This window comes from Panthera pardus, unplaced genomic scaffold (genome assembly GCF_024362965.1).
Source record: "Panthera pardus isolate Hobbes unplaced genomic scaffold, ASM2436296v1 HiC_scaffold_1, whole genome shotgun sequence".
In the NCBI taxonomy this organism is placed as follows: Eukaryota; Metazoa; Chordata; class Mammalia; order Carnivora; family Felidae; genus Panthera; species Panthera pardus.
In genome coordinates, this window is record NW_026526654.1 from 65,806,972 (window position 1) to 65,831,124 (window position 24,153).

Below are 24,153 nucleotides of genomic sequence, written 5' to 3' on the forward strand. Positions count from 1 at the left end.
TCTCTCTGCCCCTCTCCTGCTCTAATAGATAAAGTTAAAAAAAAAACCCACCCAAACCCCAAAAGGACTAGCTTGGAATACAGATGTCCTATTTATGGTAAATGGGGGAGGGGTGTAGAGAGGCAGGATTTGCAGTATATATAATATTCTATTTATATTTTAACTATATAATATTTCTAGAAGTATATTAAAGATCAAACTTAAAATTTAGCTAATAAGGATAAATGGGGAACTTTTGCTTTTTTTTTCAGTTTCTATTTGCTTTTTGTTCAATGAACTTAATACCTTTATACTTAAAAAAACTTTTTAATTTTAATTTTTATTATTTTTTATTTTAGAGAGCATGAGGGGGAGAGGGCAGAGGGAGAAAGAGAATCTCAGGCAGGCTCCATGCTCAGTGCAGAGACTGACACAGGGCTCGATCCCACAACCCTGGGATCATGACCTGAGCCAAAATCAAGAGTCAGACGCTCAACTGACTGAGCCACTCAGGTGCCCCTAAAAAACAATCTCTCTCTTTTTTTTTTTTTTTTTTTTTACCTTGGGGGGATACCTCTGGGGGGATACCTCTAGAGAAAGTGCATCATGTGGGCTGTGTACCTACCCTCTAAATTCCTGGGTTATTTTACACAATTCTTAGTCTTTCTCTGACCATGCTGACTTTCAGGTTATCCTGTTTCGTTGATTTGGTAAAGACAGCCACGTTCTTAGGAGATTTTGCCTCGCTAACTGTAACCTTGCAAGTACATTTCTGAAACACTCCACAATCCTTTAGGGAAAGAGCAGCTGACCGAATATAAGTTATTGCCTGTCTCCACTGAACGTGTGCCTGCGAGTTCTGATCACTCTAGACTTAAAAGGAATCCACCTCTTACGGTCAGAGCCAGAGTTACAAACATCCAAGAACAGCTGAAGGCTACTGGCAGCCTTCATCTTCAATTACATCCCTGCTTTAATCTGCTGTACCACGTTGTGCTTTTTTAATCCAATAACTTGCGTATGGTTAGATAATGCGGTAAATACTTGCGGTAAATGGAAACAGTCTTCTAAGATTTGCTTATTTCTTCTGGGATTCTTATATGGGGTTATCTCAGGGTCACCAAGGAGCCTGTGAAAATCCAGAACTCTTTTCATCTTGAAGAACTGACTCCATACCCATTGAATAAAACTCCTCATTCTCTTGTCACCACCCCCTCTCCCTGGCAGCCAGCATCACACTTTGTTTTTTATGACTTTGACTACTCCACGCGCCTGATATAAGTGGAATCATATGGCATTTGTTTTTTTGTGTGTGTGACTGGCTTATTCCATTTAGCATGATGTCTTCAAGGTTCATCCAAGGTGTAGCATATTGCAGAATTTCCTTCCTTTTAACGGCCGAATAATATTCCATCGCATGTATAGACCAGATTGTGCTTATCTGTTCATCTGTCGATCACGTGGGTTGCTTCCATGTTTTTAGCTGTTATGGATGCTGCTGCTGTGAACGTGAATGTACAGATAGCTCTTTGGGATCCTGCGTTTGACCCTTGGGGTGTATACCCAGAAGTTGAATGGCTGGATCATATGGTAATTCTATTTAGATTTTTTTTGAGGAACTGAATATTGTTTTCTTTTTTTTTTTTTTTTTTTAAATTTTTTTTTCAACGTTTTTTATTTATTTTTGGGACAGAGAGAGACAGAGCATGAACGGGGGAGGGGCAGAGAGAGAGGGAGACACAGAATCGGAAACAGGCTCCAGGCTCCGAGCCATCAGCCCAGAGCCCGACGCGGGGCTCGAACTCACAGACCGCGAGATCGTGACCTGGCTGAAGTCGGACGCTTAACCGACTGCGCCACCCAGGCGCCCCTGAATATTGTTTTCCATTGGGGACTGTACCATTTTACATACCTTCCAGTAGTGCACCAGGGTCCTAATTTTAACACATCCTGGCAAACACTAATTATTTTTTGTTTTTTTTAGGAGTACCCATCCTAATGGGCATGAGGTGGTATCTCACTGTGGTTGTGATTTGCATTTCCCTGATGATTAGTGATGTTGAGACTCTTTTCATGGCTTGTTGGCCATTTGTATATCCTCTTTGAACACATGTTTATTCAAGTCCTTTACCCATTTTTGAATCAGGTTGTTTATTTGTTGTTGAGTGTTAGGAGTTCTTTATATACTCTGGATATAAATCTCTGACGAGATACATGATTTGCAAATATTTTCTCCCATTCTGTGAGTTGCCTTTTTACTCTGTTGATAGTGCCTTCTGATTCACAAAATTTTTTAATTTTTATGAAATCCAATTCAGCTGTTTTTGTTGTCGTTACCTGTGCCTTTGGTGTCATATCCGAAAAATCATTACCGAATCCAATGTTGTGAAGCTTTTATACTATTTTTTAAAGAGTTTTATTGTTTTAATCTTTATTGTGTTACATTTAGGCCTTTGGTCCATTTTGAGGTCATTTTTTTAAGATTTTATTTTTTAAGCAATCTCTACACCCAACGTGGGCTCAAACTCACAACCCCGAGATCAAGAGTCATATGCTCCACCAACTGAGCCAGCCAGGTCCCCTGTTTTGAGTTAGTTTCAGTATATGATGTTCGTTAAGGGTCTAACTTCATCCTTTTGCATGTGGACATCTACTTTTCCTGACACCATTTCTTAAGAAGACTGCCTTTTCCCTGTTGAATGGTCTTAGCACCCTTGTCAAAAATCATTGGAACATAATGTGTGAGGATTTATTTCTGAGCTTTCCGTTTCATTGGTCTGTTTATTTTTATGTCAATACACGCTGTTTTGATTACTGTAGCTTTGTAGTTGGATTTGAAATCAAGAAGTGTCAATCCTCCAGTTTCATCCTTTTTTGAGATTTTTCTGGCTCTTTGGAGTCTTGATATTCCATGTGAATCTTAGGATGAGGTTTTCTATTTCTGCAAAAACTGTTGGGATTTTGATAGGGATTGCATTGACTCTTAGATTGCTTTGGGCAGTATTGACATTTTAACAGTATTAAATCTTCTAATCCATGAACGTGGATATGTTTCCATTTATTTATGTCTCCTTTAATTTCTTTCAGCAGTGTTTTGTAGTTGTACAGGTCTTTCACCTCCTTGGTTAAATTAATGCCCAAGTATTTTATTCTTTTGGATGCTATTGTAAATGGAATTGTTTTTATAATTTCCTTTGCAGATTGTTCATTGTTCCTGTGAATGCAACTGATTTTTGTGTGTTGGCTTTGTATCCTGCTGCTTTTCTGATTCATTTATTAGTTCTAATAGTTTTTTTTTGTTGTTGTTTTTTTGTTTTTGGTCTGTGCATGTGGGACCTTTAGGGTTTTTTTATATCATCTGCAAACGGAGATAATTTTACTTCTTCCTTTCCAGTTTGGATGCCTTTTATTTCTTTTTGTGTCCTAATTGCTCTGGCTAGAACTTTGAGTACTGTGTTGAACAGAAGTGGTGAAAGTGGGCCTTCTTGCCTTGTTCCTCATCTTAGAGGAAAAGCTTTCAGTTTTTTGCCACTGAGTATGATAGTCTTTGTGGCATTTTTATATACGGCTTTTATTACTTTGAGGAAGTAGGAAACTATTACTAGTTTGTTGGGTGTTTTTATCATAAAAGGGTGTCGAATTTTGTCAAATCCTTTCTCTGCATCAATTGAGATGATCATTTTTTTCCCCCTTCATTCTGTTGATGTGGCATATTATATCAATCAGTTTTTGTATATCAAACCATCCTTGCATTACAGGAATCGATTCTCCTTGGTCATAATGTATAATCCTTTTACTCTGCTGCTGAATTCAGTTTACTAATATTTTGAAGATTTTATCAATGTTCATAGTGGCTATTGATAAGTAATTTTCTATTCTTGTAATGTCTGACTTTGGCATCAGGGTAATGTTGGCCTCATAGAATGAGTTAGGAAGTGTTTCCTCTTCTTCAATGTTCTGGAAAAGTTTGAGGATTGGTAAATACGTGGTAGAATTCACCAGTGAAACCATGAGACCCAGGGCTTTTCTTTTTAGGAGATTTTTTTTTGATTACTGACTCAATTTCCTTACTAGTTATAGGTCTGTTCAGATTTTTCTGTGATTTAGTCTTGGTACATTTTTGTTCCTGGGAGTTTGTCTATTTCATCTAGATTATTTAATTTGTTGGCGTACAGTTGTTCATAGTATTCTCTTATAATTCTTTTTGTTTCTGTAGAATCAGTAATGGCCTCACTTTTTGATTTTAGTAACTTTAGTCTTTCTTCTTAGTCTATCTAGCTAAATTTCATTAATGTTTTCAAAGAAGCAACTTTTGGTTTCATTGGTTTTCTCTATTGTTTTTCTAATCTCTTTCATTTATCTCTGCTCTAGTCTTTATTTTTATTACTTTTTTAAATGTTTATTTTTGAGAGAGAGAGAGAGAGAGAGAGAGAGAGAGAGAGAGAGAGAGAATGTGAGTGGGGGAGGGCCAGAGAAAGAGGGAGACACACAATCCAAAGCAGGCTCCGGGCTCTGAGCTGTCAGCACAGAGCCTGACACAGGGCTCAAACCCACAAACTGTGAGATCATGACCTGAGCCGAAGTCAAACTCTTAACTGACTGAGCCACCCAGGTGCCCCTGCTCTAGTCTTTATTATCTCTTTCTTTCTGCTACCTTTGAGTTGAGTTCTTTCTTCTTTTTCTAGTTCTGTAAGTTGTAAAGTTAGGTTGTTGTAGATTTAAAATTTTTCTTGTTTTTAAATGTGTTTGTAGCTATAAATTTCCCCCATTGTACCACTTTCACTATGTCCTATGTGTTTTTCCCAGTTGTATTTTCATTTTTGCCTCCAAATATTTCTAATTTCCCTTCTTTTTTTTTTTTGCTTTTGCAGTTTTATACCTTTATTTGACAGCCAGCAATTAGTTCTCATCCACATTAACAGTCTGTAGACTTCTGAATGTGGTGACAGGTACATAGGTAACCAACGTACAGAGCTTGTTTGGTGAATCCTCATCCTTGTTACGTTTTTCTGGACGACCGCACATGGATACAATATGGAACATTCCTTATCCCTTTGGCCCAGACAGCTTTGTTGAGCCCGGTGTCAATGCACACATCTGGGGTTCCCATCTCCTTCATAGCAAATTTCCGGATCTCTTTGAGTGCCCGAGGGGCACGCTTCTTGAAACCCCCTCCACGGATGCGCTTGTGAATGTTGATGGTGTATTTGCTGGTCGCTACCTCGCTGATGGCAGAACGGCCCTTCTTCTCGCCACCCTTCTTTGCCGGAGCCATCCTGCCAGGCCCGGGTCGGAAAGCTCTAATTTCCCTTCTGATTTCTTTGATCCATTAGTGGCTTAAAAGTGTGGTGTTCAGTTTTTTTTTTTTTTAAGTTTATTTATTTTGAGGGAGAGAGAGAGTGTGTGAGTGGAGGGGGCAGAGAGAGAGGGAGAGGGAGAATCCCGAGCAGGCTCTGTGCTGTCAGTGTGGAGCCTGAGGCAGGGCTCCATCTCACAAACTGAGATCACGACCTGAGCTGAAATCAAGAATCGGATGCTTCCAGGTGCCCTGTATTGTTTAATTTCTATAATTTTGTGAATTTTTCAGTTTTGTCGTTGGTTTCTTTTTCTTTTTTTCTTTTTAAAGATTCTAAGTTATCTCTACACCCGGTGTGGGGCTTGAACTCACAACCCCGAGATCGAGAGTTCCGCACTCCACCCACTGCCCCAGCCAGGCTTCCCTTGTTATTGGTTTCAAATTTCATCCCACTGTGGCCAGAGAAGAGCTTTGTATGGCATTTAGTTTTCTAAATCTACTGAGACTTAATTTGTAATTCAACATATGGTTATCCTGGAAATTGTTGTTTCAAGCGCACTTAAAAAGAATGTGTATTCTCTTGTTGGGTAGAGTGTTCTATATATGCCTGTTAGCTCTAGTTGGTTTATTGTGTTAAGACCTTATTTCCTTGGGGCGCCTGGGTGCTTCAGTCAGTTAAGCAGCCGACTTAGGTTTAGATCAGGTCATGATCTCATGGTTCCTGAGGTCGAGCCCTATTTCAGGCTCTGTGCTGACAGTGCGGAGCCTGCTTGGGATTGTCTCTCTCCTTCTCTTTGCCTCTCTCTGGTGCACGTGCCTGCTTTCTCTCAAAATAAATAAATAAACTTAAAAAAAAAAAAAGACCTTTATTTCCTTATTTATTTTCTGTTCGATTGTCTTATCCATTATTGTAAATGGGATATTGAAGTCTCCAACTTCCAATTACTGTTGCAGAACTTTCTATCTCTCCCTTCAATTCTGTCAGTTTTTGCTTCAACAATTTTGATGATTTGTCATTAGGTGTGTAAATGTTTGTAATTGTTATATATCATCTTACCTTATTAAACCTTTTATTAATATATAACATCTGTCTTTTTCTCTTATAAGCCCTTTCGACTATTTTGTCTGATGTTAATATAGCCCACTTGCTCTCTTTGGTTACTATTTGTATGGAATATCTTCTTCCTTTTACTTTCTTTTTTCTTTTCCTTTTACTTTCAGCCTGTTTGGTCTTTGGATCTCAAGTGAGTCTCTTGTATACAGCATATATTTGGATCTTGTATTTTAAATCCGTTCTTCCAATCTTTGTCTTTTGAGTAACAGTTTAATCCATTTACATTTAAAGTAATTGTTAATAAGGAAGGACTTCTGTCATTATGTTATTTGTTTTCTTTATGCCTCATAATTTTTTGTCCCTCATTTCCTGCATTACTGTCTTCTTTTGTGTTTACTTGACTCCTTGTAGTAATATATTCAAATTCTTTTCTCATTTCCTTTTATGTATATTCTATAGAAATATTCTTTGTGGTTACCATGGAGATTGCATTTAACAGGCTAAAATTATAACACTTTAATTTGAATTTATACTAGCTTAACTTCAATAATGTACAAAAACTCTATCTACTTCTTTACAACTCTGTCCCCAGCCCTTTGGTTGTTGATGTCACAAATTACTTTATACATTGAGGGTCTAAAACAAACCAGCACTTTTAAAAAATGCATTAGTCTCTTAAATCACGTACAAAATAAGATAATGGAGTTATAAACCAAGGTCACAGTAATGCCAGCTCTTACACTAATAATTTAAAATTTTTTCTTTAGGGAACAGCTGGGTGGCTCAGTCGATTGAGTGTCCGACTCTTGATCTCGGCTCAAGTCGTGATCTCATGGTTTGTGAGATCGAGCCCCCGGTCGGGCTCCATGCTGACGGCACAGAGCCTGCCTGGGATTCTCTCTCTTCCCCTCTCTCTCTGCCCCTCCTGCACTCATGTGCTCTCTCTCTCTCTCTCTCTCTCTCTCTCTCTCTCTCAAATAAATAAAAAATTTTAAGAACACAAAATTTTTCTTTAAATAATAATACTAACTTTTTATTACTCATGTACTTACCTTTGTTGAGATCTTTATTTTTCCAAATGGTTTTGAGTTACTGGCTAGTGTCCTTTCATTCCACCTTGTAGGATTCTCTTAGGCACTTATTTTAGGGCAGGTGTAGTTGTCATGACTCCCCCAGCTTTTATCTGGGAATATCCTCATTTATTCCTCACTGGGAGGACAACTAGTGTGATATCATAGTTGAATACCGTATACCATACTCTACAGGTAGAAATCAGTGTTTTTCCTTAGAGCATAAGAAAGAAGGATTAAAGACAAGTTAATCTTGTCAAGGTTGATTTGTCTTTCATTCTCAACAATTAAAGTAAGAACTCTGAGCTACCCTGATATTTATCTAGTGGGTGATGGTACAAAGAGTATTCTTTGTAAAAATAAATCATTTTCGGTAATACATGTAGACAGGACAAAGTTCAAAAGATACCAGAAGTTATGCAAAAAAGTCCTCTTGCCCTGTGCTCCTCACCCGCTATCATTTTTTTTTTTTTTAATCTGCAGAGGCAACTGGTTACCTTTGTGCGTGTGCGTGTGTATCCTTCCAGAGGAATGTATTATTTTCTTTTTTTTTTTTTTTTAATGTTTATTTTTGACAGAGAGAGAGAGAGAGAGAGTGAGTGAGCTGGGGGGCAGGGCAGAGAGAGAGGGAGATAGAGGATCCAAAGTGGGCTCTGCACTGAAAGCAGAGACCCTGATGTGGTATCGACTCGCGAACTGTGACATTGTGACCTGGGCCAAAGTCAGACGCGTAACTGACTGACCCACCCAGGCGCCCCTAGAACTACTTCATTCTTCTTAAAGACTAATTTGTATACTACTCTGGGGTTGTGCCATATTGTTTCATCAGTAGGGAATTGTTTCCAATTCTTTTGCTACTTCAAAAACGGTACATTAAGAATCTTTGTATATTGGGGCACCTGGGGGGCTCAGTCGGTTAAACGTCTGACTCTTGATTTTGGCTCAGGTCAAGATCTCGTGATCGTGAGATGAATCCCCACATGGGGCTCCTTGTTACATGTGGAGCCTGCTTGGGATTCTCCCTCTCCCTCTGCCCCTCCCCATTTGCTTGTGCTTTCCCTCTCTCTCCGTCTCTCTCCCTCCCCCCCTTCTCTCCATAAAAAAAAAAGAAAAAAAAAGAATCTGTGTATATTTATCATTTTCTTTACGTCTGCAAATATTTCCAAAGAACGAAGTACTGGGTCAGAGTTATTGTAATTTAAAAAAAATTTTTTTTAATTTTTTAAATTTATATTATTTATTTATATTAAATTTATATTATTTATTTATATTAAATATATATTATTTATTTTTATTTTTATTTATTAAAAAAAATTTTTTTTTTTTAACGTTTATTTATTTTTGAGACAGAGAGAGACAGAGCATGAATGGGGGAGGGTCAGAGAGAGGGAGACACAGAATTGAAACAGGCTCCGGGCTCTGAGCTGTCAGCACAGGGGCCCAATGCGGGGCTCGAACTCACGGACCGCGAGATCGTGACCTGAGCGAAGTCGGCGCTCAACCGACTGAGCCACCCAGGCGCCCCTATTATTTATTTTTAAATAAATAATGTTTATTTATTTTTGAGACAGAGAGAGACAGGACATGAACGGGGGAGGGTCAGAGAGAGAGGGAGACACAGAATCTGAAGCAGGCTCCAGGTTCTGAGCTGTCAGCCCAGAGCCCAATGTGGGGCTCGATCTCACAGACCGTGAGATCATGACCTGAGCCGAAGTCGGACGCTTAACCGACTGAGCCACCCAGGCGCCCTGAGTTATTGTAATTTTGATAGCAACTACTGAATTACGCTCCACAAAGGCTGGGCCAGTTAATACTTCTGTATTTAATATAAGAGTATTAGCAAACTTTCTGATCTTTGCTAATCTATATGAAATTAAGAGTACTTTCTTAGCAAAGTAGTGTTTATATTTACATATATATATATACATATATATATTAATGTTTTATTCATTTTTGAGGGAGCGTGAGTGGGGGGAGGCAGGGGGCGGGTACAGAGTCCGAAGTGGGCTGTGTGCTGACAACAGCAAGCCCAGTACGGGCCCCTAACTCACAAACGAACTCACAAACCGTGAGATCATGATCTGAGCCGAAGTCAGACATTCAACCGACTAAGCCCCCCAGGTGCCCCTTACGTTTTTATATTTTTATGGATTTGTATTTCTGTATATTCATGTTTCTTTTGAGTTGTTTGTCCTTTTCTTGCTGTCACTTATTGTCCATGATGTGACTTCCAGGTATATTTTCTTAGTTTATCATTTGATTTTTGACTTTGAATACAGTATTCTTTTTAACCATCTAGAACTTTGTTTTTTGTAGTCAAATTTATCAAAAAAAATTTTTTTTTATGGCTTCTGATTTGGGGACGTGGCGGGTTCATCAGATTACGCATTGTGGAGCTCAGCTGTTCAGATCCGAATCTTAGTTCTGCTGCTTGCTTGCTGCGTGTCTCTGGGCAAGTTACTTAACCTCTCTGTGCTTCATTCTCCTCCTCTGCGAAATTGGGATAATAATAGGACTTCATAGACTCCTGGTGAAAATGAGAAGAGTTAACATCTGTCAAGTAGGAGGGCACATTGGAAAAACTCTATGTAAATGTTTCCAGTTGTATCAGGATAGATTAGGTGATGCTGTAAGAACAAATAACCCCAACATCTCGGTGGCTTGTAACAAAGATTCATCTCTTAAACACAGCTACGCGTTCATTACAGATCAACTGCGGCTCTGCTCTACCTTGTTTTCCCTGGACCCAAGCTGATGGAACTTATTTTGGTATATGGTTGGTCTGTGGCACAGAGAAACGAGATCATAGTGAAGCGCACGCAGGCTCCAAGTGTCTACTTGGAAACGATACACATCGCTTCTCACATTTCATTGGCCAAAGGAAGTCACGTGGCCACGCCGGAGGTCCACAAGCTAAAGTTCCACAAGATCAGCCTGCTATCCTCCTGGGCCAGGAACATCCAAAAAAAAGGCCATCACAGGCAAGGACATTTTAACACGTACTTATACAATCTCCTGCAGCCCTGATTATCTTGCATGGTTTGTGGGCCTCCACGCAAAGATTGTAAAAAATTCCTCCCCTGACCGTGTCTCCCGAGGAGGGCCCCGAAAATACTCCCTTCCCTTCAGCGGGGTATTACGGGATGTGCTGATGGGAGCAGTCACTTCCTTTAGAAACTTCGCGGTGGGTGTCCTCTGCAGGCTGAGAATGGCAATGAGAAGTGCTGCCACGTAAGTGGATTCCGAGTTAAGAGGCCAAGTGACAGCGTTTAACACAAGGGACACTAGGCGTGATTCCTGCAGATGGCAACAGGTCCACAGTGGCCAGTAGAACGCTTTGACTTGTGAGGATCTCTGATGCCGTCCTACGAACGGAATAGGTGGTCAGCCCGCTAAAACGTAATTTGATTTACGTAATCGGAAATTGTCAGGTCAGCAGAGATCTGATTTGGGCCTCTATAGTAGAGTCCTGGCCTCTCGCCCAGTTCGGAGATCTCAGCTCCATCGCAGACCTGGAGCCCTTTGACACTGCTGAGCCCTTTGACACTGAGCCACCCTGGCGCCTCCCCCCACCAAACATCTTTTTTTTTTTTTTTTTTTTAACGGCGGGAGGAAATGGAAAAATCCGAGAGTACTCCCGAGCTGCAGTGGTGTTAGACAGTGGGGCAGAAATACCTGCAAAATCCGGGAGGCAGCTTCAGAGACTCCTCACAGCGACCCAGCGCGGTGCAGGGAGCAACCAGATGTTCTGTGTCCAAGAGTGATGGAAGATATTGTGGAGCTGTGGTTGGGCCTGGAGAGGGTCTGGCAGTTGGGGGACGGCTCCAAGTAACTAGGGACCCTCAGTGCTCAGCTGTCATGTCTTTCCCAGGGTGGGCTTCTCTGGCTGAGGCCCAGCTTGCCATCATACGCTGCTGTGGCACCCTGGACTTGCCCTTCTTAAAGGATAATATTCAGAGAAAGGTAACATCATGTCTCTTAGGCAGAAATAAATTAATGAAATGGAAGGAGTACCCCAGACAGGGAAAGAAACACTATATAAAAAAGAACCAGGAAGATTATAAAAAAGGACCAGAGATTAAAAAAATGATAGTATTAAAACAAATTTTTTTTTAATGTTTATTCATTTTTTAAGAGAGAGAGAGAGAGTGTGAGGGGCGGAGAGAGAAGGAGACACAGAATCCAAAGCAGGCTCCAGGCTCTGAGCTGTCAGCCCAGAGCCCGATGCGGGGCTCGAACCCACAAATGATGAGATCGTGACCTGAGCTGAAGTCGGACGCCCAGCCGACTGAGCCACCCAGGCGCCCCTATGTAGTTCTGATTTTATTGCTTTAAACTTTTATTGCGACGTAACTTTGTATTTTGATGTAAACATATAAAGCTCATGGCAAGTTTTTTCTTAGACACACTTAAGCAACATCTTACAACTATTTGCGTCAATGGTGGGAATCTGAATTTTTCTTAAAGGGCTTTGTACGTCTCTCGACTTGGAGGAGCTCTGAGGTGGTATGAAAAGCATCAGCTGCAGAAGGCAGGTTGTCTGAGTTCTAGCTGTAGCGTTGACGTTCACCACCTGTAGGACCTTGGGCTGGTCACCTCACCTTTGTATACCCGTTTGCTCCTCTGTGGAATGGAGGGGTTTGAGCATATGGCCTTTAGATTCTCTGCCAGCTCTAAATTCTCTTCTTTAGGAGGTCAAGGCCCTCGTTTGGGAATGCAGCCAAGTAATGGTTTGCGCGATTTGTACTCTGAGAATGAAGGCTGAAGTCACTGTGACTTTATCAAAACTGCTGAGATCACCAGGAGGCTGAGTGAAAAGGCCCCCATAACTGTTGTGGGCTCAGATGCAAGGCACACACTTTGGATCACTGTGATGTATGACAATGATTCCTTATGGGGGCGGGGTGGGGGTGGTCATCAAAATCAGGGCTTCTCAATCCAGTGACCTTCCCTCTCTGGAGCCCCAGGCCACTTGAGAACCAGGTTGAAATAGATATCCCGCCCCCCCCCCCCCCCCCTTGGGACTGCATCAAATCTCTCTGGGGTGTGGCACAGAAAAATGGTTGGAAAGCAGCTGAGGAAGTTATCCTTGGAATGTGCTCAATGCATTGCTGGAAGATGCTCACAGGCGGGAGTACAGCTGTGACCCAAGTCTTGGAGGCTCTGGAAGATCAGCCTGGAGAATTCCAGAGGGATTGAAATCTAAACAACTTGAAATTTTCTCCTCCCTCTCCCTTTCAGAGGCTCAACTTGCCCATATTCACTTGCAGAAGAGATCCAGGGTCCACCCTTTGGTGGTCGGGCTGTGGGGCATGGTGGGGGCACAGACGCAAGGACAGGCAAAAAGCTGGACCGCAGACCCTGGGGTAAGCCTCGCAGCGATGAGTGGTGGGTCTCAAGCGACAACTGTGGAATAAATGAAGAGACCCCGAGACTATGTTCTCCAGCGGGGAGCTGGGCCGTGACCGCTTGCAATCCGCCAAGAGTGGACAGGAGTCCCCAAGCAGCCCATTACCGATGCGCCGCCGGGGCTGTCTCCGCGCTTCTCACACAGACGTGGGCGGGGTTGCCCTGGGCCAGAGACCCAGCCTTGGTCCGGGGACAGCCTGGGCTCCTCCCGCCTGTGCCTGTGGCGGGTGTAGGGGTGAGCGGGCCTGGCGCTTGAGCACGGGCCCCGCGGAGCAGCCGCCGCCACCTGGGGGCGCCGCTGAGCGCAGCGGCCACAACGTACCAGAACCACTAACTCCCAGGGGGTAGAATTGGGGCTGAGAGGCCAAGGGAAGGGAAGCGGGGACCCAGGACCGCGGAACCAGCAGCATCCCTGGACTTGATGGCCACAGCTCTTCTCTAGTAAGCTCACATCCCAGTAAGGGAGTATAAATACATATATAAAAAGTGAAAAAAAAATGTTTTTTCTTCTCCTTCCTTTGCTTGGGGTTGCCAGTTGTATTGAACAAAATGCCAGTCACACGTAATGAAATTTGCAGATGAAAATTTAAAAATACAGGATATAGGGGCGCCTGGGTGGCTCAGTCTGTTGAGCCTCTGACTCTTGATTTCTGCTGGGGTCATGATCTGAGGGTGGAGGGAACGAGCCCCATGTGGGGCTCTGCACTGATCTGGGAGCCTGCTTAAGATTCATTCTCTCTCCCTGTCCCTGTCCCTGTCCCTCTCCGTCTCCGCCTCTCCTCTGCCACTCATACACTCTCTCTAAAATAATTTTTTTGAAATAAAGGATGTAGATTAGGCTGGTTGAGTATCTGCATGTTATGCCATGATGTAATCATTAAAGGTATGTAATTTGAACAAGAAGAGACGTGTTTTTGCTTTTTTTGTTGTTTTGGTTTTATTCACACACACAAAAGTTCACAGGCGAGGCCGTTCGTTTTAAAACTGGGAGCTCCACACCCTGTCTCGTTAGTTTTAAAACTGGGAGCTCCACACCCTGTCTCGACCCACAACAGTCCGTCAGAGATCACCAAGACCTCCCCTCCCCACCATCCCTGCTGATGGGAGCAAGGAGGGGACCTGCTTTGTGTCGGGGGAGGAGGGCCCCGTTTCAGACCTCCTGCCAGGGCTCCGTTATATTAGATTTCCCACTGGTATGTGCTAACAATTTCCATGCTGTGCACATACAACCGCTCTGGTCCCTGGCGGTGGAAATGCCAGCTGAGTGAGTGCTGTAGGCGGAATTAACGCGAGCAGAGGTTCAAGTCCACGTTCACGGGCACTCGGCGGAGGTGGGTTTCTAGCACTTGGTCAGTCCCCTGAAGTCCTGTGCCTCCAGTTTCTTTCTTTCCTTGCCAGATCCCCCGTCTGCCCCTCGGTTCCCAGGCTGCTGTGATGTCCACGCCCATGGTCTTCATGTCAGAAGGCAGTCGTAAGTCTCTTTCCCTCCACCCTTTCCTGAAAGGCTTCTCAAACCACCGGGACATGCGTCTTTTAATGTCCAGCAAGTGAACTTTTCAGTTTCTCTATGGCAACTCTGCAAAAGCATTTGCACACATCATGGATTAAAACCATCCCCCAGAACACGAATTAGGTAGCATAAAATGAGGCCGCCGCAGAGTGGAAGACACGCATTGCCTGATGTACTTGACTCGGGCTGGAGCGGCTGAAAGCTCCCCGCTGCAGGTGACTGCGTGTGTCCTCTGGCCCAGGCCTGCCCTCTTGCGCACCAGCGAGGTGACCCTCGGAAGCGCAGGGACTATCTGTGTGATTTGGGCGGGTGTGAACAGGCCGCTTGGTGGCGTATTGCTATAAACACGTACGTTTTGTTTTAGGAAATTGAGATCTGGACTCAGAGCTAGTGACCAGCAGAGCCGGAAACTAGAATTCCCTTAGTCTCATCCCCAACCTATGTTCATTCTTTAACAGTTCTTTTTCAACAAGCAATCTTGAAATAACGAAGCCCTTGTCCTCCACCCTCCTCTCCACCCTTCTACCTGCTCTGCCAGACCAACTCCTAGGGACGACAACTAATAACGATTTGCTGCTTATCTTTTCAGACCTTTTTTTTTTTTTTCTGTGTGTGCATGTAATTTTTTAGCTAAATATGGGATCCTGTTCAGATTGTTCAGCAGCTTGCTGGCTTTCTTAATTCCACAAAAGATGATGAACCTTCGTCCATGTCGTTACTCACAGATCTGCTTCATTCTCCCTTGCCCCAATTCTGCTGTGGTATAACGAGTACACCGCGTGTACAACACGTGTTGAAAATGTACAATTTGATCGGTTCTCATATACGTGTATAGTTGTGAGACCACCGCCACAACAGAGATGGAACATTTAATAGATGACAAGATAACATTTGATAAAACCAGGACATTTCCATCACTTTCAAAAGTTCCCTCATGCCCCTAGGTAATCCGTAGGTTGCATAGAAGCAGAATTGATAAAATACTTCATTTTATATATGTATAAATAATATATAAATAGTTATATAAATATTTATATATTATATAAATATATAAATTATATAAATAATAAATAAATAAACATGACTATATATATGTGTATATATATGTATATATATACATATGTATATACATATGTATATATAAATTATATAAATATATGTATATGTATATATGTACATATGAGAGAAAGAGAGGAAGAGAGAGAAAGAATGCCAAGCAGGCTCTGTGCTGGTAGTGTGGGTTGGGCCCCATCTTGTGTTCCATTTGCTTATCTCTATAAATGAAAGAGAATAACTCCTCTGCTGCCTTACTTATAGGATTTCAATCAAGAGATCGAAAGTGAAATCTGAATAACACAAAATGTCGTCTGTTGTGATATGGGGACCTTGATCATTTGGGCATGAAACTCCTCTGACCTCATCTTTGTCCTTTTCTCGAGATAGTCTATGCAATCCTGTCTTCTTATTGTCTCTCGTATACACACACACACACACACACACACACACACACACCCAGAATACATATGTGTATTTTATATGTATATATGTGTGGGTATATACAATATGAGCTTTTGCTATATCAATTTCATTGATTTTATGGAAACAATTAGAAATTCTTAAATGCATTGGAAGAATTATAGTAGAAAATTAAATCTGCAATTTTATTTGTCCTGTTGGTTAGTGCTTCTGGGGATAAGCTAATCTGCTGTTTTTCTAGCAGAAAATAGGAAGTAACTTGACTTGTAATATGAGAGTAATAGTGGATTCATGGGGTGCCTGGGTGGCTCAGTTGGTTAAGCATCTGACTCTTTGTCTCAGGTCATGAGTTCATGGTTCATGAGATTGAGCCCTGGAACTCTCTCTTTTCTCTCTCTGCCCCTCCTTTCTCTCTCTCTCTCTCTCTTTCTCTCTCTCTCTCTCTCTCTCTCTCTCTCTCACACACACACACACACACACACATTCTCTCAAAATAAATTGGCATTGGCATTTTTAAAAAGGCGGATTCCTTTTAGGAACTTGTAATTTTTTTGGAGGGGGGACTAGACAATATTTGTGCATACAGAAATGAGCATTACAGTCTGAAGCAGAAGGATTCAGTATATTGTATACCACATTTCTAGTAGAGTTTGAACAAACATTGCATTGTTTAAGTGTATATATTTCTATGCTAGTGCTCTGCAAAATTAAAACACCGAGTGAAGACTGCTGTTACTCTATTTTCTCGCTCTTGTCTCCCACCCTTGCAGAGCCAGCTGGTGACTGCTGGATCTTCCAGGCACTGCTTTTTTAGCTCTCTCAGTTCTTCAGTTTAAGAATAGACCAGGCATTATTATGCTGCATATCTATTTTCCTCTCCCCACATTTGATCTCACAGCAGCTGATGAAACATTCAGCCTTGGCTCAAATCTTTTCCATGGGCACCATGACCTGCATTGCATCCCTTTAAGTTAGTTTGAAGCTTCAGAATTCCCTGGGTGAAATTAGAAACTGGAGCGCACCATTGGAAGGCAATGAGAGACCGAAGAAGGTGGCAGGCCATTCTTGATTGGCAGGTGGCAGGTTTTTTTTTTTTTTTTAAATTTTTTTTTTAACGTTTATTTATTTTTGAGACAGAGAGAGACAGAGCATGAACGGGGGAGGGTCAGAGAGAGAGGGAGACACAGAATCTGAAACAGGCTCCAGGCTCTGAGCCATCAGCCCAGAGCCCCACGCGGGGCTCGAACTCACGGACCGTGAGATCGTGACCTGAGCTGAAGTCGGACGCTTAACCGACTGAGCCACCCAGGCGCCCCGGCAGGTGGCAGGTTTAATAAGCAAGGGAAGGCTTATTAAAGAGGTCAGCTGGGAGACAAGTAGATCTTTGCACCCGCCTGCCAGAATCTTAAAAGTTTATATAGAAGCCTACATTGGGTTCAGTCATGTATTCAGTCCAGATGGTCTCAACACATATTGCTCTCTCAAGGCCATGTCCTTGAAAACAGCGTCCACTGTGTGAACGGTGGACAAAAGGTACATTCCAAGAAGAGGCGAGGAGCCTCTGATTGCCAGAGTCCAGTTCTCAGGTCAGTTGTGGTCATGTCTTCTCAATGACCTCCTCTCACACTTTAGTATTATGAATCACCACTTACTAAACGTATTTTAAAAAATTAAACATAATTGTTAGGAAGTAGAGTGATCGTGGATTTAGGAAAATCTGCAATAGGAACACATTTGGGAGAGGGGCACTTGGGTAGCTCAGTTGGTTGATTGACCGTCTGACTCTTAGTTTCTGCTCAGGTCATGATCCCAGAGTTGTGGGATCAAGCCCCATGTTGGGCTCCACAATGAGCGTGGAGCCTTCTTGAGATTCTCTCTCTCTCTCTCTCTCTCTCTCTCTGTGGCCCAGCCCCACTCACTTTCTCTCTCTAAAATAAAAAAATAAACATTAAAAAAAGAACTTGGGAGAAAAAATGTTTGTATTTGGATGAATATAAAAGGATGATGTTTGGTGAAAAATTGACATCACAAAACTCAACAGAACCGTATTTCTGAAATTTTTGGAACTAGAGATCAGTCTGGATAGAAGACAAAGTGTGTTTCAGATACTTCAACAAGAAGATCAACCTGTCTCAACATATCTACAAGATGACTTTCTTTAGGAAATAGTGGTGGAATGGTTTGATGGGGAAACAGTGATTAAAAAAAAAAAAGAAGAGAAAAAAACATAATTAGTAATTCCAACCAGCTTCGTTTATGTAGATACGTGTTTTCTACAACATGAGAGTTTTAACTCTTGACTTTGAGAGAATTTTAGACGTCAGAAATGTTGCAAAAGTAGTACAGAGTTCAGGTGTGCCTTTCATTCAGCTTCCCCCAATGTTATCATCTTACATAACCACATACAATAATCAAAACTGGGAAATTAACATTGGTGCAGTACTATTACCTAAATTATAGACATTATTAAAATATCTATATTTTGTTCTACAGTTTTCCCTTTTTCTGTCCCAGGATCGAATCCAAATTCCTACACTGTATCCAGCTGCCATGGCTCCCTCATCTCCTTCAATGTGTAACATTCCCTTGGTTTTTTCCTTGTCTTTTATGACATTAACACCTTTGACGAATACTGTTAAACTGCTTTGCAGGTTATCCCTCATTTTTAGTTTATCTGATGTTTTTTCATGATTAGAATGTAGTTTTGCATTTTTGGAAAGGATTCATGGTGATGATGTTGACTTCCGTGGCTTGCTTAAGGTAATACTTGCCAGGTTTTTCCACTGTAAAGTTAATATCCCTCCCCCCATTGCTATTAATAAATATCTTGCGGAGATCATTTGATACAATACAATTTCTGTTTCTCCTCAAAGTTTCACGCATTAATTTTAGAATCCATTCTTAGATCTTGCCTGCCAATTATTACTATTTTCCCTCATTCTACATTTATTGATTGGAATTCCTCTGTAGAGTTATCCCTTCTCCCCTGCTTATTTATTCAATCATTTATTTATCAATATGGACTCACAGATATTTATTTTTTCTATAAGTTATAGAACATATAACTTTTATTTTACATATATGCAATACCATAATTGTTCTGTTATTCAAAAACTACATAATTTAAGTGATAGAATAGTATTTCAATTACATGTCTGTGCCATGAATTAATCCAGTTCTTCAATGTTGGGCATTTAGGTTGTTTCCAGTTATCTAGTATTATTAATGGTGTTTGATATTCAGAAATCTTTTGAATTCTTATGTGTTTTCTGAAGTTGGCTTTCTTGCTGGATGTTGGAAACTTTTATACTGTGATCGTGATCTAGGCGGTGGAAGCTGTCACATGTCTCCACGGAAATCAGAGACCGCATACCCCACCCAGACTACTCGGCAGTGAGCAGAAGCAGTGAGTAGATCCGGGAGCCCAGGAGGACCTCTGCCGGCAGGGTCACGTAGCTCAATTGTCAATAACCTGAACACACATTACAATAAAGTTATTGAAGGTGAGGAAGAGACTTCCGGTAGGGGCACATCTATTTCCGTCAGGGCCCACATTCTTCTCCCTCTACGCCTTCCCAACCGGAAATATTTGTACCCCGTTTAGAGCCACGTCTGTCCTGGCCTCGGTCCCGCCCACACACACTGTAGAAGCACTTCCGGAGTCGGGGTATTCCGCTCCGCCCCGCCGCCGGTGCCTTGCTGGAAGCCCCGGCTCCCCCGGAAGTGGCCAGGGCCTGTCTGTCCCGGTCCCCTCCACCCCGCTGCTGTTGAGGGCCGCAGGGGCGGCGGCGATGGCGGAGGCGGCGCTCTTGCTGCCGCCTGAGGCGGCGGCAGAGCGGGACGCTCGGGAGAAGCTGGCTCTCTGGGATCGGAGACCCGACACGACGGCGCCGCTGACCGACAGGCAGACGGACTCGGTGTTGGAGCTGAAGGCGGCGGTGGAGAACCTGCCTGTGCCGGCCGAGGTGAGGTGACGGGCTGGGACTGGGCTGGGGCGGCGACAAAGCGAGCTGGGATGCTTCTTCGGCGTGCCGGTGGGCCCCGGCCTTGCAGACTCTTGCCCGCGGTCTCTTCTCCCTCCTCCCCGGCCACGGTGGCGGCTCCGGTGGGAGAGGCGCCTCACCCTCCCGGGCTGTCAGGCCTGGCTCTGCCGGCGACCGCCAACTCTACTCTCGCACGGGGACGACTGCGGGGGCGTCCAGTGGCTGGTGTTGGCGGGCACCCAGCCCTCCGCCTGCGGTGTGGGACGGTTGGCTGGGAGCCTTGCCGTGGGCGTCTTGTCCCAGGTATCCGTGCTGTCAGCTGAGGCATAATCCTGCTGCCCACCATCTCCCAGGAGAGGGCACCGACCCCCGAAGTGCTTTGCTTCAGGACAACCTCCTTATTAGTATTCATTTACCGCCTTAATGAATAACCCAGCTTCCTTTTTTCCATGGGGCACTTGGAGAGACAAAAACTTGATCCCGAGTGAGGGTTTCATTCAGCGCACACAGAGCAATGAGCTCTCCATCAAGTGCAGATTATGGGAGATCGATTTATCTGACCTGTAGCCGAGCAATAGAAAAGAATTTTCTTTGAAAGCTGGGTCAGTACATTATTAGGTAATGCTGGCTTTCGGTGGTGTCAGTGGTTTTTTTTTTTTTTTTAATTTTTTTTTTTTTAACGTTTTATTTATTTTTGAGACAGAGAGAGACACAGCATGAACGGGGGAGGGGCAGAGAGAGAGAGAGAGGGAGACACAGAATCGGAAGCAGGCTCCAGGCTCTGAGCCATCAGCCCAGAGCCCGACGCGGGGCTCGAACTCACGGACCGTGAGATCGTGACCTGAGCCGAAGTCGGAAGCCCAACCGACTGAGCCACCCAGGCGCCCCAGTGTTTTTAATCCTAGTTATTATTGGGTTGTTATGCATGTTATTGCTTGTGCAATTCAGTTCAAGTAGTTACAGTATCAAAAAGAACATCTTATGAATTGTCAGATGGACAGACTTTTTTCTGGTTTGAGGGCCAGGTTTAGGATTATTGTTTTATTAATAATGATTTTTTTTTTTTTAATGTTGGAAGCAGTCATTTTACAGGATTTGGGATTGTGTCCAAAGGTGGATTGTTTTTAGAGACTTAAACTATTTTTTTCTACCTTCAAGTTTTAGAGAGTAAGAACTTTGAAAGTTCACTTTCACTGTGAACGTCCTCTGCCATAAAATACAGGTGTTCTTTCTTGGGTTTCTCTGTTCACCTGTAGGATGCAATGTTGAAATAAACGAGGAAACAGGTGGAAATTTCTTTGACTTGGCTATCAAAGTCTTTTATGCTTTGGATAACAGAAGTTGTTTGCTCTATAAATGTTCCAGTCCGGGTTATAGTTGATTTGGCCTGTTACAGAAGCAGGATGCTTGGGCATCACAGCACCTGTGGGGAACATAGTCCACAAGAAAAGTAACCCAATTTGCTTTTATTGTCTTAGCTCATAAACTATTACTATTCTCGTTGAACACAAAGGAAAGGTTTTGGAGTGAAGTAAATGGAATCTTTCGTTTTCATCCTATTTTTTTTTTTTCATATTTATGCAGCATAGTATCCACATTAATCTCATGCAGTTGTTTAACATATATTTTGTGCCTGTTCTGGGCTAGGAATTGAGGATAGAAAGATAAGCAAATCAAGCTCCCTAGCTTCATGGAGCTAACATAATTGTGCTCATGAGCTTGTAGAAAAGAACAGGGTAAGTTCAGACAATGACCCATGGTATAAGGAAAATAAAACAAGATAGTATGACGGAAAGGGATTGAGGTATGCTCTAGGCAAGGAAGGAAGCCTCTCTAAGAAAGTGACAGTCTAAGGCGAGAACTCATGGTGGAAAACAAAATGCCAGCCTTGCAAAGATTAGAGAAGTAACCTTCCAGGTGGAGGAAAAAGCAATGCAAAGTCACAGGTGGGAGATGCGCTTGACAGGTTCAAGGGTTGAGTGAAGGTGTTCTGGTATATGCAGTGTACGTATGGGATTTCTGTGAGAATGAAATGGCCTTTATCTTCCTGTCTGGGGCATCTGTCAGGGGGATCATTGTTTTTCAGCTATCCGTAGCCCTTGTTTCCCTTTACTAAAAGTGTTTCTATGTCTGATGGGAAGACTGGAATTGAATTTTTTTATCTGTTACCACTCTTTTTTAATGTTTATTTCTAGAGAGAGCGTAAGCACAAGTGGGGGAGGGGTACGCACAGAGAGAGAGAGAGAGAGAGAGAGAGAGAGAGAGAGAGAGAGAGAGGCGGGGGGAGGGGGGGGGGAGGGAGAGAGAGAATCCCAAGCAGGCTCCATGCACTGTCAGCATGGAACCCAACACACGGACTGAACTGTGAGATCATGACCTGAGCCGAGATTAAGAGTCGGATACCAACCGACTGAGCTACCCAGGTTCCCCCTGTCTGTTACCACTCTGAACACTGGTGCTGAAAAAAGAATGGCTCAGTTTTTATTTTCTCCAAACAGTGTATCTGTAAAGGATTTTCTGCAGTGTTTCACAGTTCTCACAAGATAAATTACTTCCTGAACAGCTGGCACTGAGCAAGTTAGTTGAATAGCAAAAGGCCAGCTGATGCTTCAGTAAATCCCGTAAAGCTGTGAACTTTTTTAGAAAATATCTTTCTCTTTTATGAAGAGGAACTAGTCATATTTTGGAAAGAAGTTATATCTTTCTCTTTTTTTGGTGTTAGATAAAAGAATTTGAAGTAGAATATTAGGTAGACTGGCTTCTTGCAGCCAAGATTCATCTGTTTTAGTAGTGAGGGCCTTTTGCTTTCTGCTGAATTTAGTAGTTCTTAATAAATGCTGCAATAATTAACCCTGAAATTTACCTGAAATGAATTGTAACTTGTTTTCCTAAAGACTGTGTGTTCTTAGTATATTTAACTTCTCTGAGCCTGTTTTTTTCTTTAAAAAATGGGGATTATAATATACTTACTGTCTGATGAGGGGTTGTGATTGTGAGAATTTAGTGAAATCATGTATGTTAAGTGCACATGGCAAGCGAGCTGTAAGTACTGTATTATTCATATGCTTTTCTCCCCACATGATTGATAACTTGAAAGAGTAGATTAGAATCTTGTGATCCTATGCTGGTATAGGTGTCACTCAGACCAAAGGTAAGAAAAGAAAACGTTAAGTGCCTTGAAGGTTCTGAGATTCCATCTATACGTCTTCAATGATTTGCTTCAAACAGAGAAAGTAACATCAGGTTTCATTTAGGGAATGAATTGTTTAGATTATGAAAGTGATTTTCTCCAACCCGGAAATGTACAAGAAATAAAGTTCGGGAGAGAAAGGTGTATTTGGTTTTTTCCTGGACCTGCTTAGCTGGTCAGGCAAGGTTGATTGTTTATTATAATTATTATTTAATATGTTAACGTACCATTTGCATAACTATACAATAGCTCTCTAGGACTGACAGTTAGGTACCTAGATTTGTGCTCTTCTCTCTGATGGTAAATGCTCCATCTGGAAGCTAGCACGGTATAGTATGCCAGAGGACTGAGGAGTGAATGAGTTAATGAGAGTCAGTTTTTTTACTTATTTATTTTTTTAAATAATCTCTGCACCCAACATGGAGCTTGAGCTCGAACTCACGACTCTTGAGATCCAGGGTCTATGCTCTACTGACCGAGCCAGCCAGGAGAGGCAGGAGTGAATGAGAGGTCAGAACAGGAAAGTTTGTGACCCCAGCACACCCCTTCTTGCTTTTCCATTCTATTCCAGGTGCTTTAAGAAAAGAAGACAGCTGAAGAAATGTACCTAATGGGGCCAGTTTTTCATTCTCTTTTAAAAAGTAACTTGTTTTGTTTCTTTAAAAAATTGTTTCTTAGAATTAGTTGCAGTTGGGGGCGCCTGGGTGGCTCTGTCAGTTAGCTTCCGACTTTGGCTCAGGTCATGACCTCACGGTTCGTGAGTTCGAGCCCTGCGTCAGGCTCTATGCTGACAGCTCAGAGCCTGGAGCCTGCTTCAGATTCTGTGTCTCCCTTTCTCTGTCCCTCCCCCGCTCACACTCTGTCTCTCAAAAATAAATAAACATTAAAAAAAAAAAAAGTAGTTGTTTCAGTTAATGTGGCTTCTCGCTTGCTTGGTTTGAGAGAAAATGGTTTTGTATTAGTGAGTACAAGGGAACAGGACGGGAAGCCTCCTTCTGCTTCTGGTATTTAAAAGTCCTCATGCTTGAAAAGTAGTTAGTATTTGTACATGAAGTAACCAAATAGAATGTTTTTTCATATATTCACGTGATCATGTTTACTCACAACATCTAGACTACAGACTTTGTCTGGAATATCTACACTACCTTCTCAAGTATCTAGAGTTTTCATATGATTTTGTTTTGTA

General features: G+C 42.4%; 1 protein-coding gene and 1 pseudogene across 3 annotated transcripts in view; one reads left to right on the forward strand and one right to left on the reverse strand.

Annotated features, from left to right (window-relative positions):
- Positions 1–4,839: 4,839 nt before the first annotated feature.
- LOC109265835 (60S ribosomal protein L31-like) lies at positions 4,840–5,269 on the reverse strand (annotated as a pseudogene).
- A 13,936-nt stretch (positions 5,270–19,205) lies between these two features.
- COG3 (component of oligomeric golgi complex 3) overlaps positions 19,206–24,153 on the forward strand; it is a 71,685-nt gene continuing 66,737 nt past the window's right edge. The window contains exon 1 of one of the 3 annotated variants that reach the window (XM_019447522.2): positions 19,206–19,759. In XM_019447522.2, coding sequence (XP_019303067.2) covers positions 19,586–19,759 — 174 coding nt within the window. In that variant the 5' untranslated portion in view covers positions 19,206–19,585. The remainder of the gene's footprint in view (positions 19,760–24,153) is intronic. The other 2 variants (XM_019447523.2, XM_019447521.2) reach the window with 2 other exon arrangements.